We start from the raw sequence: 14552 nt of genomic DNA on the forward strand, positions 1-14552 counted from the left end.
ACTTCATCCCCACAGTTAATTCTGGGCAGTATCCCTGACAAAATTAAGTTATGGCTACTTTCTTTAAGAGCCTTTATCAACCCCTTATACTTACTAATTAGCTCCACTGACCTACCTTTCCCTACATCATTAGCCCCTACACACACTACAAAAACTGCATCTCTGCTAGCTCCCTTTGTTATAATATCTTGCTCTGTCAGTTATATCCTCCACCTGTGCCCCTGGCTAGCATAATCTGATTCTTTTCTCCCTATTTACCACACAAACTATTCTATCCACATGCCTTATCAAGGAATCACCTATAACTTTAACCTCCTTATCATCCACATCCTTCTCTGACCCTTTTGTTTTTTCTTCCCTCCAATGGTTACCCATCTGCAGAAGCCAAGGGCTGAAATTTGTTGCTCAACAGAATAGGTCATTATAACCGAATTCACCACTTTTAGCCCTAACAGTACTCTTTCTAACTTCCTTAAAGTCATTGTTAGCTGATGTATCCTTTGCATGTAAAAGCTTAAGCTCCTCCTGCCATTTCCCAGTAACTTGTATTTAATAATTCTGTGATCTCCTAAGATTTGGGAAGGAATGATATAATTTTGTTAAACCTTTTTATATGTTATTATAATAGTATATTTTAAGTAGCATATCTTAGTTTGCTGAACATCAGGATTCTTTATTTTCAGTTTGAGTATAGTATATTTCCTAGATTGACATTTAAAGCTACTGCTGCTTGCTTTGTCCAAGTATGAATTGTAACTTGTCACTAGTTATATCGGAGGGTATATAGAGATTTAAGCTGGTTATCTACTAGTGTCATCTATGGACATTAATAGTAGGTGTTTTGCTACTTTTATTGTTATTCAAGTGTATTGTTCCCTTTATTTTACTATTTCTGTTGGAATAAAATAGCTAAAAGCTTGGTTCATCTTACTTGTTTTTGTTCTTTGTAATCTTTTTCTAACCAGCTAATAAATAAATAAAATATATATATATATATAGCCTTTAAAAATTAGCCAAATTGTGTTATACAAGTTTATTTTTTTGTATAACTTGATCTACATATCCTTAATTGAAAATGCTTTTTCCTTCTTTCATAGGTTGACTGCCCTAGAAACTTGGCAAAATCTGTGACTGTTGAGTAAAATATATAACATTGAACCTTGCAAAGTATATGCACCTATGGGAAGGGAAACTTTTTTCTTTTGTATCATTTTGTAAATTTTTTGTTTTCTAAGAATCATTCAAAACAAAACTGAAAACCCTTCAACCATATTTTACACAGGTTTCATGACTTAAGTTCAATATTTTTCATTTTACACTGATTAAAAAAAGTGTTGTTACATATTTTGTAATTCTAAATAGATTGATTGATGATTTAAATTTCTTTACACTTTTTTTTTTCTGTAGGAATTATACGTACATATATATATTTTTTATAATAAAAAATGGGCCTTTTTGCCTAGTATATTTTTAAGAATGAATGTTCTTAGCAAACACTTAAATTTGAAAAATTTTCGTTTTAACAAGTTAAGAAAAAAGTAATGAACAGTAGGAGAGCACTAAAAAACATTAGTGCTAAATTGTAACAAGGACATAATAGATGTTTGTTTGGTTAAACAGGTTTACTTGAAGTGTTTGAAGCTGTTTATTTGCAAAATAAAGAGATCATTCTTTAACTGTGAGGTGTAAGTTTTTCTTCCATGTGATTTAGATTGATGATAAAAATCATATACATTTCTATAAAACTGGTGATAGGAAGTTATTAACCATATATTTTTTATTAGCTACCTTCTTTACAGAAACTGATGAAAAATGTAAAACATATTTTGTATTTTTAACAGGGAGGAGTGATATAGCTATGTCCAATAAATACCCCTGCATGTATCATAATGGGCTTTGTTTTATATAAGTACAGTACTTGAAGTTTCTGCATAGAGTTACTCGAGAGGTATCTGCACTAATCATCCCTAATTTACAAAGGGTACACTAGCTATTCAACACCACCTACTCTCAACTCTTCGGTTACTATGTACCAACAATTAGTGGGATTGACTATTATAACACTTCCACTGCTGAAATGGAATTCAAACCACCAGTATTAAAAGAAATGATTAGATTGAAGAATAAAAAAGTATTTGGAAATAACAGAATAGGTCAGGATTGAAAGAAATATAATACTAGAGTAATTAAAGTAAAGGGTGAGGTATGTGGAAAGCAGAATGCAAATTCATTGATAAAGTAAATGTAGATATAAAACTCAATCAGGCTAAATATTTAGAGAATAAATAAAAGAGCTTGGATAATTTCCAAAGATGAATTTAGATCCACTATGCAAGTATAATTAGAAAGAGGATAATGATACTTAACATAAACATTATTTATAACACAAGGGGACACAGATAAACAAAATAATTGCTTTAGATACTGAAGATGGAATCTGTTGAATTCTGAAACGTTTATCTGTGTCCCCTTGTGTTATAATATAATGTTGTTTATCTTAAGTGTCGTTATCCTTTTTATTGTGAAACTCTGTTTTCCTCTGAACACAGCTATTGCTCAAATTACTGTCAAACAATTCTGTAATGTAAGCTAATGATTCGTGAATACTCATATGTAATGTGCACCATACAACCCTTATAATAAAGTATCTCAAATCTGTCACACACTTTTTTATTGTTTTTTTCCATATCGTACATGTCTCATCTAATAACAAAATGACATTTGAATTCATTCATTTCACTTGTTTACATGTACATATTTAACATAATGCAATTTCTTAGCTTCTTACCAACTCCTGCAGTCTTTATAATTCCTGAATCAGTTCTACGTACCAGAGCCAGCTAAAATAACAATTACACAATATATATGGTACAGTACATTATTCTTATTTGAGGTTTTCAGAAAGGCTTCAGTTTTCTTCCATTTCTTCTAGTACAAACACATGTAAAATTAGTGCTTTAAATATGACAAGATTAATATTAATGCAAACAAATGTATTAGCTGTATTTTTAATTCATCTATATGGAATGGTATCACATAAACAAAAACACATGCACCTTTTTAATCCACATCTTTTGTTCTCGTACCTGTAAGTCAAATATTTTTTCCAAAATTAAGCAGTAATTATCTTGGCTTAAAACATTTATACCCAAAAATATATTTATTATTTATAATACTTTTGGCTTGCAACATTTAAAATTTCCACATGAAATAGTAATAAGCAAATTTGGATAATGTTTAGTAAAACTAAGCACAGTTTAGTACTTTGTTCTTTACATGGATCTAATGTAGTTCACAACTTCCATTATAAACCATATAATCATACTTTAAAAGTGCACAAAATACAAGTATATTAAATCTGCGAGGACCTTTCAAACTACATCTGTATAATTAGACAAAGTCTTTTACTCATCACTAATAATCCAAAACACTAAGTATATGAATAATTGTAACAAAACAGCCTAACACAAAACTGAAACCATTAAAAATTAATCTTTTTTCATGAATATTTTTACCATTGACAAGAGTAACGGTGGTGCAAAGAAAGGCTTCAACTCCTCTATCTATACATAAGATTAATTCCTATTAAAAAGACTCTTGAAATAGATGTTGAACTTCTCTCTCTGTTTTGCTAATTAATTTAAACGAAAAACATAAAACATGAACAGTACCAATAATGCCTAGAGACACCATATTAACCAGCTGCCAGGATGCATAATGTAAACTTTCTGGTGTTTCAGAATTGCTCTGTATACATAGATTATAGGTTTAATTACCTCAAGACTCGTAACTTGGGAAAGGAAACTATATCCGATGCTGTTTAAGACAAATTTAAACGTACAAGTAATCCCAGATATTCTGAATGAAAATACAAATTTTACTATTGCTATATGAAACAAGGAAAGAGAAAAAGCAAAGCCAGTTTTATATAATTACAGATTTTATTAACCCTAAGTTACCTGCATGATTCTAAGAAGATAATCTGTTCGTTCTTCAAAATATTGGTAGGAACCTGAAATCTACAATAACAGCTTCACAGACCTTGAATACATGCAGGCTATTAGTCTGTCTTAAATGTTGACCAAGTTATCAATGACCATATAAACTAGCAGTGACCTCAGTTACCAGTTCTTTCAGACAATCTAACAATTACTAAGTCCCTGAAATGTAAACTACCAGTCTCTATTGTAAAATAAATGACATTTGTCTCTAGTGTGTATTAACGTTCCTATTCAACTCTAGCTACACCTATGAGCAGATATAACTTACTCAAAACATTTCATGACACTATCAATAACCTTTCTAGCTTTCACAGAAAGCAGCAACACAGGAATTATTTCTTAATAATTTTTATACACAAATTTCTTTATATGCTCAGCAACAACTATAATGTACAAGAACAAACTTCAGTTAGTTTCTATAAAATTACTTAAATAACACGTACAGGTTTTCCCATAACATCTTATTGAAAACTTGCACATACCCTGCTTCACATGTTATTCTCCTACAATGTACAACTTGCTTTCCAATATGCCTTGAACATAATAAACACATTTTCCATAGAATTAATTCTTAAGAGATTATAAAAACACACACACACACATCTTGCTTTCTGTAGTGCACAATACTAACATTGTTGTGTAACTATTTGAAGATCTATAAGAACACAGCTGATCATATTGAATGTTAAAACAATGTAATATTTGTTCAATTTTTTCAAAGAACCACAGGTATAGGATATTTAAGATACTGGGCAATCCATTTAAAAAAAAAACAACAAACAATAACATAGTTAAAAGTTACTTTTACCCTAATGTGGTAACTTCATATGTTTGGCTCAGCACATTTTTCTTGTCAGCAGTGATCTATCTATTATATCTAAATGAAATACACTGGTGAAGTTACTACCATAACTAGTTCTCACAAGCTGTCGTGATGTCTTATGGCAATACATATCAATTCCTTTGAACTTATTGGGCAATACAACTCCCAATGATTCATTAATATATATGTTTAAGAAATAAATCTTTTAAAATGGGGAAAGTACACAAGGAAGGTTACTTAATTCAGTTATTACATCTTGATAAATCCAGTGAACCTTGCTATTACTTATTGCTGTAAGAGCATTCTCCCAGATACTAAATCCTTTGTATAGTTTCCCTACATTGAAACTACTGTATTTAGCTTGTGGCAGTGACTGTTTTAGTTTTTGTAACTGGAATGTCTTACACTATTTGCATTAAAAAAAATAATACCTTACAGTAATGTATGTACCATTTTATGTTGTTGAAAAAAACAACAACAATAAAATAAGACATTTTAAAATGAACTATATAAATTAAAAATTAATTATGTTCTAGGACAGTAGCAACTATGAAGACATCTCGTGTGTCTGATGTATGGAATTATAAATGTCAAGTATAAAATAGAATCAACACAATAATAATTAATATTACCAACTAAGCTAAGAAATAAAAACCCAGATTACAGCAATTGTTTAATAATCATCAACACTATTTGAAAATACTGCATGCTTAAAAACATGCATGTTTTGTTACACAAGCTACATTACTGCATAACCTAACATACATTTTGTTGGTAAACTACTTCAAAATTACTGTAATGTAGCTGCTGTTTTTAAAAATTGGGATGGTATAAAAAAATATGACAAAAATATTTACTGATATTTTTTTCCTTCTTCAAACCAATTTTCTCAGTGTTTGTTTGTTAGGGCAAAAAACAATGTCACACAATGTTTATATTACATTTATATAACCCCCTACCTCTCAGAGTCTATGATTTTATGCAAGATTAAAAAGGAAAACAATATGATGAAAAATTAAGACTCTTACATTTTCCAAGACTGATCCTAAATCACAGTACGTTCCTGGTCCCAACCAAAACTTTAACTCTTTCATTTCTAAGTTTTCAGGTTAGGCTATAATATTATTAAACTTACAAGTGCTTATTACTTAAAAAAAACAAAACAAAAAAAAACTATTATTTAAATTATAAAACTTCCTTATTTATTATGTCCAATGCTTCCAAGGAAGTTATTGTTTTTTTTATCTTGTAGTTATTGTTTAAACATTTTAACACTACTGTGGTACCACTAATTTCATTGCGCAAAATAAAGTTAGGATAAAAAATAGTCAGGAAAAAATGATAAATGTTATTCAACTATTCTGTTTACATATCTGAAAATATATTTAAAAATTTCTATTGCTCTCAACAAATCACCATGCTACAAAACATTTTCTATTACCTTGACACAAACCTTGGATACAGTTATGACTGTGTGAATGTATACTATGTTTCTTGTTTTATTCTTACAGTTACAAATTTGCTTATAAATGCAAGAACAAACAAAATGTCAAAAATGGTCTAAAGTTCTTTTTTTTTAAATAAATCTGATTAGATAAGACATATTAAAATGATGTCAGCTGACTGGTGTAATAAACACATTAAAACCACCACAATATCGTTATGTATAATTTACGTTAAAAAAAATAATAACCCTAATGCTTTCAAACAAGTGGATATGATAAAAGTGTTATTAAGCTTTTATTGTGTTTTTGCTATAATAATAACACATACATTAATAATAACTAACATGATGACAATGAATATCAGTGAAATAACAACAGAAGTCGGTTTTGGTGATTTTACTATTAACCATATTGGATGCAAGTATTGATAATTCATAAAAGTGACTTACATATGACTGGTATGTTTCAATTACAACTTAACAATTACCTTACAGAAACAGTACTTACATCTGACTGGTATGTTTCAATTGCAACTTAACAATTACCTTACAGAAACAGTACTTACATCTGACTGGTATGTTTCAATTACAACTTAACAATTACCTTACAGAAACAGTACTTACATCTGACTGGTATGTTTCAATTGCAACTTAACAATTACCTTACAGAAACAGTACTTACATCTGACTGGTATGTTTCAATTGCAACTTAACAATTACCTTACAGAAACAGTACTTACATCTGACTGGTATGTTTCAATTACAACTTAACAATTACCTTACAGAAACAGTACTTACATAAGTCTGCTGTTATTAATACAATTGAAACTCTACAACCAGAACTAGTTATATGTTAATATTTGAGCATTATTATTCATATAAATATTCTTTCTGATGAAGTCTGTATGTAATTACTACAACCTCTTCATCCATCACTTCCCATCCACCAATCTTATCACATAAAGGTGATGTGCTGTTATAATAGACTTACCACAAAACATACTCATCTTCCAGTAATCTACCCTATATGATGAATGAGATTGGTGTTTTTATTTCTACAGTATATACTTTTACAACAAAGTGTACACCCACACGTGTTCCTTTTGACCATTCTTCTCAGTTCACTATACCTTTTAAGTCTATGAACTACCAGCAATCCATTTTTTTGTTCTGTTATACATTATACATGTGTATACTATATACAATAGCTTGTTTTTTCATTAACGTATGCTTTCTAAGAATATAGTGAAGCCTTTTCAGCCCCTGGAAGTCTCGGTAAATACCAGAAATATAGGATGGGAGAGAAATACTAAAACATTTTCCCAAAGATAATATAGAGTTACCTTTCTCAAGCAACTCCAGTCTTATTTTCTGTAAAACTTTCAGTCAAATAAATATATTTAAAAACTCAAATCCTCTTCCTGTAACTTAGGTACGATTTAGCTTGTCTTTGAAGATGTTAGCAGATCTCCAACTCCTTGAAAGTATAAAACATTTAGAAGAACAATGCAAGCCAAATACCGACACTGAAAGTAGGGTTCTCCCTTTTCTCGTCTCTGTATTATTCTAAGTGTGGGTTATATTTCATTCTGATAAAACTTAACCAAATAACAGAAGGAGCAGATGTCCATGTGTTTATAGGTATATTGTGGTCACAGCCACTCTCCACTGAAAGACTAGTACTAAGATAAAAGATGTTGGCAGCACACACTACCTATATATATAAGCAATCTTCCTTCTACCTTCAAACTTATATTTAATACTGAAGTGTCTATTTCAAGAAGGCTTTGATGTATTTTTTGAAAACCACTTAATATCTAACATCATGACAGATCATCTTCAAGCCACTGTGGAATAGGAAGTCTCAGACGGGTCAGAAGTTTAGACAAGGCAATGTTAGAAGACAAGTAGAAAATTTTCAAAAACTTCTGTGCTAACAGGTCAATTGGTGGATAGTGTCTCCCCTTGTTTCGACCAAGACATTTTGTAGAATTCTGTTGTGTAACCTGACAGTAAAAACCCTTCTGGGGATCGTACCTGGAGGAAAACCATTAATACTCATTTTAGGATGTGAACATCAACAAAAGGTAGTTCAGTGTAATCAAGTTAAATATAAATAAGCATAATGTCAAGATACAGTATATGCTCTTTGCACGAAAGTCACAATTAAAAATTCAGCACATTTCTTCACGCTTGTCAAATGTTTGACGTATATGTTGGATTTAGAATTTTTCTTAGAACATATACCAGCTAAAAGCAGGATTCTGCTACAGATCACATGACATCATCAAGGTGTAACTGACAATCATACAACATGTTTATATATACACTAAGTGGTCGCATTATAGTTCACATCACATTGTCTTTCATGTTGTTCACTAATACTTTCTATTGTTTTATTAAAATTGCTTTCTTTATTTTTCAATAAACCAAGTTAATTTCAAAAATCATAATTTTATTCTTAATTTTGATGCTTTGTGTGTTTAAAATGTTGCATCCAAAAAACTTCTGCACCCTATCATTCAATTCTATAACCCCTACTTATCTGAATAGGTGAAGTTTTAATTTTGTTACAGTAAAAATAAATCATTAAACACTTTTTTTGTTTTGAAAGCATTATCCACCTTATATATTATGACATTAAAAATTAATTTTCCCATCCTTTCATTTTCACTAAGAAACTGAATATTAGGATGAAAGTTGTCAAAAATCTTACAAAACCACTCAACCATTTGACCAGAAGCCTCCTAAAGTGCCAACAACATCTAAAGAAAAATCTGGATATGATGGAAATTTACACAAACACATATATATATATATATATGTGCAGATTTTGTTAAACAAGACCGATGTCTGTAGGTTTACTTTCTTCTTCGAATTCTTCTCAAGAAGTCGATAAGCCGTCTTAATGTTGTTAGAACAACGGATAAAAGTTGTAGCTAGTGATGAGTTGGCCAACGCGTTTCGAATGCATTCTGCATCCATTATCAAGGCTGAATGTTGTGTGAATTGTGATTACTGTTGATGGATATTTATAGGTATGGGTAAGCAGGTGGTGGTATCTAGCTCGTGGGAGGCGTTAATTGGTGAAGTGTTGTATTGTGGCTTGGGGGTTTCGCGCCAAGAAGTAGCAGCATGCGTGCTGTTCCTGTCGATTGTTTGTTGATCATGGGAGTTGATCATATATACACACACACACCTCTAAATTCCCATTTAGTGAAATTGAAAGGATGGGAAAATAAATTTTTTTGTGTAATGATAAATAAGGTGAATAATGCTTATACATACATCTATGTTGTGTGGTCATAAGTTTCACCTCACATTGCCACATGACCTGTATCTTAAGAAATATACCTCAAAAATACATTTATGGATTTAGTATTATTCTACCAATTTCTGAAAAATGAAACCTTGCACAACACAAGCTCATGAATCTGAAATAAGGTTAGTTATAAACTGTGTGTTTACATGTTTTACACTCTACAATGAAACAAAACTTCACATAAGGCTACTTCTAACAACACTATTCTTAGCAAGCTAAATGTTCCCAAAGTGGTTTATAACCAGAAATTAATCTCTTATATTGAGAGTTAATCACTATTTCTAAGAACAAAGATCTGAGTCATATTCTGCCAATGAAATTACTTTCTTTATTGTCAATTGTACTTAATCTGATGGTCATCATCACATACTACTGCCAAACACTGCAATCTCTATTGTAACAAGTTTATGTATATGGTAGTAGGTTTCCAAGACCACATTCCAACTGACAAAGAGCAAAAAGTTCCAGTGGAACTGTAGCAGAGGATGTGAAGGTGATTGCAGTTTCTTCACCAATTTTTGCTCATGAAATCAAATATTGGTTTTGAGATATGAACCTTTCGCTTGAAAATCTTCCTTTGTCAATTAAAAATCTCATTAGCAGAATAGGGAGATATGCCTAGCTTCAATTCAATGGTTTCTTAAACTGAAGGGTTTTCTTTCATAGAGGTAGCCTTCACTTTTCAGATGAGGGCATTGCATTGAATCCGCTTGAATGTGGTCTCACTCCAATGCATTTGTTTTTCTACTCTCATGATGAACACTGAAAACTTGAAGTATTGTTCTCTTTGGCTTTACATTATTTCACTATCCCATTATATGAATATCCTTTTCCAATAAGAACTATATACAACCATCCATTATATGGCTATCCATAGTAGCATTGCATTTTCAAATTTACAGATGCAAAACATGCCACCCATGGTATCATGGTTCACATTTACAGCTATATGGCATTGCATTAGCAAATTTAACTAGTTCTTATAAAGTGCAATTAACTCTCCATTTCTGCAGTTGCAATGATGGTTAAAAGATTTTCACGCTTCACCACATTAGGCATTTTAACACTCTTCAAAGTAAGAAAAGTCAATGATAATTTTAAAGTCAATATGTTACAAAAAGTTGTAGGCTACTTTCTGTTTCAGGTATATTTGCTTGATAAATAATTTAGTGTTTTTATTCAAAATATACAGGGTTATTCAAAAGTCAAGTTTCATACAGAAGTACAAACAGAGCAGTGAACTGTAGCAATACACAGTACTTGTGAATGTCCCTGTATTTTTTAATTTTACATATTACATAGCCTGTCACACTTCCTTTCATGTCATCCATAGATTAATACATTCTACATTTCAATCAAAATAGAATACAACTGTACTGAGAGAACACACACAAGAGTGTCAAGATAATACCATTTTCAGCAATACTAAACATATGAAAGAAATACATAGTTAATAATATCATTCTAACATACCTCAGGTGATTTGTAAAGTCAACAAATGGAGTAATCTTTAGAAATTGTTGAAATTTGTTCATAACTGCTACAGGATCAGCTTTCAGTTCTTCACCATCAATGATCATCAACTACCAATGAAAAGTTTAATGTATGAATATTATTTAACCCTCTCTGTACAGGTTTGGTCACCTTGCAACCACCACGTAACCATGCAAATATATAAACTATAACTTTTGATGTAGTGTGTGTATCTTTATGAAAGTTTATAAACTTTTAGTAAACATTAGATGTTTGTACACAAAAAAAACAAACTTTTTAATTAAGCATTTGTCTGTGAATTTATGGAGTTAGTCTGACTAGTCTGAGGGCAAGGTGAATTTCATGCTAAAATCAAAAATACTTTTTTTTTCACTTTATAGTTTCCAAATTTTATTTGCATAACTTTTAGAACTTCCCAAATGAATACCAATTTTGTTTACAATAGAACACCATATTTTATCTGTTATTTTCTCTGACTTAACACTGGTTTGGTCAATTTGACCGACCATGTAACCACCACAAAAAAAAGAAAAAGATATGAAATACATCTAAATTACACTTTTTCTTTCTAGAACGATTGCACATTGTTACAGATAACTACACACTATTTATTCTTAAATTCAAACCTCGTACAATTCAAATCTCCTGGTCATTAAGATTTATTGCTTTCCTGCCACTTAAGATTAGCTCCAAACTGAATTATCACTGTGAGGAAGCTTTGCGTAAACACAGCATCTAGTAACCAGCACAAATTACAACATGCAATATTCTGAGATGTGCCTGTGCGATTTTTTTATTCAGTTTCTTTCATTTAATTTTTCTTATCTAACATGAAAATTTTGTTGCATTTTAGTTACTTTTATAACAATAAGTAAAAAATATAGTTAAAAACAAGAAATTTTGTATATAATTTTTATCTATTTTGAATATATATATAACATAGAACACAAAATATTAACACACAAAAAAAAAGTCCTAAAATTATTATAATTTAGCTGGCTTTCTGACTATACTATATGTGCATAAAATATTATTTTTACTTGGTTGAGGCAATCTGGGTGATAGCAAACTAAAAAATTGATGCAGAATAACTCAAAACTGACTGTAATAATGGTCTAACATCATAAAGAAAGCACTAAATTAAAATCTTTTTCTACTGGTTGTAAATAATCCAACAGCAAATGGCAGAGAAAATTATTCAGCCTGTTTTAGGATGAGTATGATAGGCAAGTTTCAGTTTATGGAATATAATTCATTATAACATTAAGAATAGATGCTATAAATTTTAATTTTAGCTCATATAGGTCTGCAAGTGCTCAGAAACTTAAATGGAAAAAAATTCTAAAATGGGTAAATCAGAGCAAAAGATTTATTACATGATACATAAAAGTGAAAACTGAGAATTTATATAAATATATCTTTTAAAGTTAAGAAATTAAAACTCATATAATATTAACCTGATGTATAATGCTGAAAAGGCATATACATTTTGTTAGAAGCCACACACATTAATATCTGTGATTTAAAGTCAGAGAGTAAGAAATATATTTTTAACACGTTGAAAGCTGATTGCAAGATGTATACATTTCATTAGGAGCCACAAACAAATCTGTGACTTAAAGAACTCAGATTATAAACATTTTTTTAACCCGATGAAGGATGACTACAAGATGTATACTTTTCATTAGGAGCCACACACATATATATCTGTGACCTAAAGAACTCAGATGTTAAGAAACATCTTTTTCATCTACACTGAGTGGTCACAAGTAAATAGACCACCTAATTTTTCGTCATTTAACTGATTTATGCTAACTAATTTGTGTTCACAAAGCACTATATAAATGAAAATGGTCCGCATGCTAATTATCTTGTGCTACAACATGCCTAGAACTCAAGGTTCTCTCGAATTGTCAGATTTTGTTAGAGGAAGGAGAGTTGGTCAAGCAGATGGTGGAATAAGTCAGCGGCAAATTTCGCAGAATTTGGGAATCCCTCTTTCGACAGGACAAAAAGAACTGTCAAGAGGAGCATCGAAATGGATCCCAGATTAACGACAGCAGAAGTGGCCAAAGTTGGTGGGATGAGCCCGAAATCTGATCAACGGATTCTCCACAGATTGGGTTATCGCTGCAGAGCAGCTAGACGGAAGCCCTTATTAAGACCTGCCAACATAGTCAGACGAAAGAAGTGGGCAAGTGATATGATGACCAAGCCTCTGGACATTTGGAAGACTGTATTATTCTCAGACGAATCAAGATTCGCTCAATTTTCGGACAGTGGAAGGATATGGGTCTGGAGAATACCTCACCAAGAGTTTTGGCTCAACAGATTGCAGCCAACTGTGAAGCATGGTGGTTTCAGCGTGATGGTTTGGGGAGCTGTTTGGGTTGGTGGGAGATCGAGCTTAGTGGAGTGCATTGGCAACATAAATTTTGCAAAATATGTCGAAATATTGGAGGAAGGACTCTTGCCACTTTATTCCTCGGGGTTTCGTGGACAAGAACACAACTTTGTTCCAGGAAGATGAAGCACCGTGTCACACTTCTAGAAACATCCAAAAGTGGCAGGAAGAAAATTGTATCCAGAAGTTGCCCTGGCCGAGCCAATCTCCTGACATGAACCCCATCGAAAACCTCTGGGCCATACTCGACCGGCAAGTCAAGAAACAACAACAACAAAAAAAAAACTTCGAAGAGCGATCTACTCCAAGTTTTGAAGTAAGAGTGGGTGAAAATCCCACGATCTAAAATTGACGAGATGATTCTCACAATGCTCTAAAGAATCAACGAACTCCACGAAGCGAAAGGAAGATCTACTAGATATTAATTAAATTATAAATATACCAATTCATGTGAATATGACTGAAAATTTGCATTTTTTTCTGAAAAGGTGGTGTCTATTTACTTGTGACCACGCTGTGTACAAGCATACGAAATACCTGTATATATCTAGGCCTAATACATACCAGTTTAATTTACTTCATTATAGGATAACATATAAAACTATTGGTTATCGTTGGACCAGCGGGGATCTCATTTATCTGGTCATAAATGACGTCATTAAAGAGGAAATGGTTTAATTTTCATGCTATCATGAACGTAAATGGTTAGAAAACTGACCACATGAATTGAAACCTGTCCTTTACTCCATTGTATGAACTGTATATATCTAAGCCTACTACATTACCAGTTTAATCTACTCCATTATAAGTATGTTGCGAAGTTTTAAAAGTTTGAACACCTCTATAAACTTATTAGGTGTCTTGTTGTCCGGTTATCCGTTGTAGTAGTTTATATAGACACGTATTTGTACCCATATTGAACACCTCTATAAACTTATTAGGTGTCTCGTTGTCCGGTTACCCGTTGTAGTAGTTTATATAGACACGTATTTGTACCCATATTGAACACCTCTATAAACTTATTAGGTGTCTCGTTGTCCGGTTACCCGTTGTAGTAGTTTATA

The 14552-nt window shown here is 31.6% G+C and overlaps 2 protein-coding genes across 6 annotated transcripts in view; one reads left to right on the plus strand and one right to left on the minus strand.

The window, feature by feature from the left end:
• LOC106457983 (glutamine--fructose-6-phosphate aminotransferase [isomerizing] 2-like) overlaps nt 1-1389 on the plus strand; it is a 67552-nt gene extending 66163 nt beyond the window's left edge. Inside the window, exon 19 of the mRNA XM_022384285.1 lies at nt 1098-1389. Coding sequence (XP_022239993.1) covers nt 1098-1142 — 45 coding nt within the window. The 3' untranslated portion in view covers nt 1143-1389. The remainder of the gene's footprint in view (nt 1-1097) is intronic.
• Nucleotides 1390-2654: 1265 nt separating this feature from the next.
• The window catches only part of LOC106457993 (bifunctional heparan sulfate N-deacetylase/N-sulfotransferase-like), a 90013-nt gene continuing 78115 nt past the window's right edge, over nt 2655-14552 (minus strand). For all 5 annotated transcript variants that reach the window (XM_022384300.1, XM_013917444.2, XM_022384294.1 and 2 more), the window contains 2 exons: nt 11064-11173; nt 2655-8305 (listed from right to left, as the gene is read on the minus strand). In XM_022384300.1, coding sequence (XP_022240008.1) covers nt 8092-8305; nt 11064-11173 — 324 coding nt within the window. In that variant the 3' untranslated portion in view covers nt 2655-8091. The remainder of the gene's footprint in view (nt 8306-11063; nt 11174-14552) is intronic.

The sequence above is a fragment of the Limulus polyphemus genome, unplaced genomic scaffold (assembly GCF_000517525.1).
Source record: "Limulus polyphemus unplaced genomic scaffold, Limulus_polyphemus-2.1.2 Scaffold20, whole genome shotgun sequence".
NCBI classification, from domain to species: domain Eukaryota; kingdom Metazoa; phylum Arthropoda; class Merostomata; order Xiphosura; family Limulidae; genus Limulus; species Limulus polyphemus.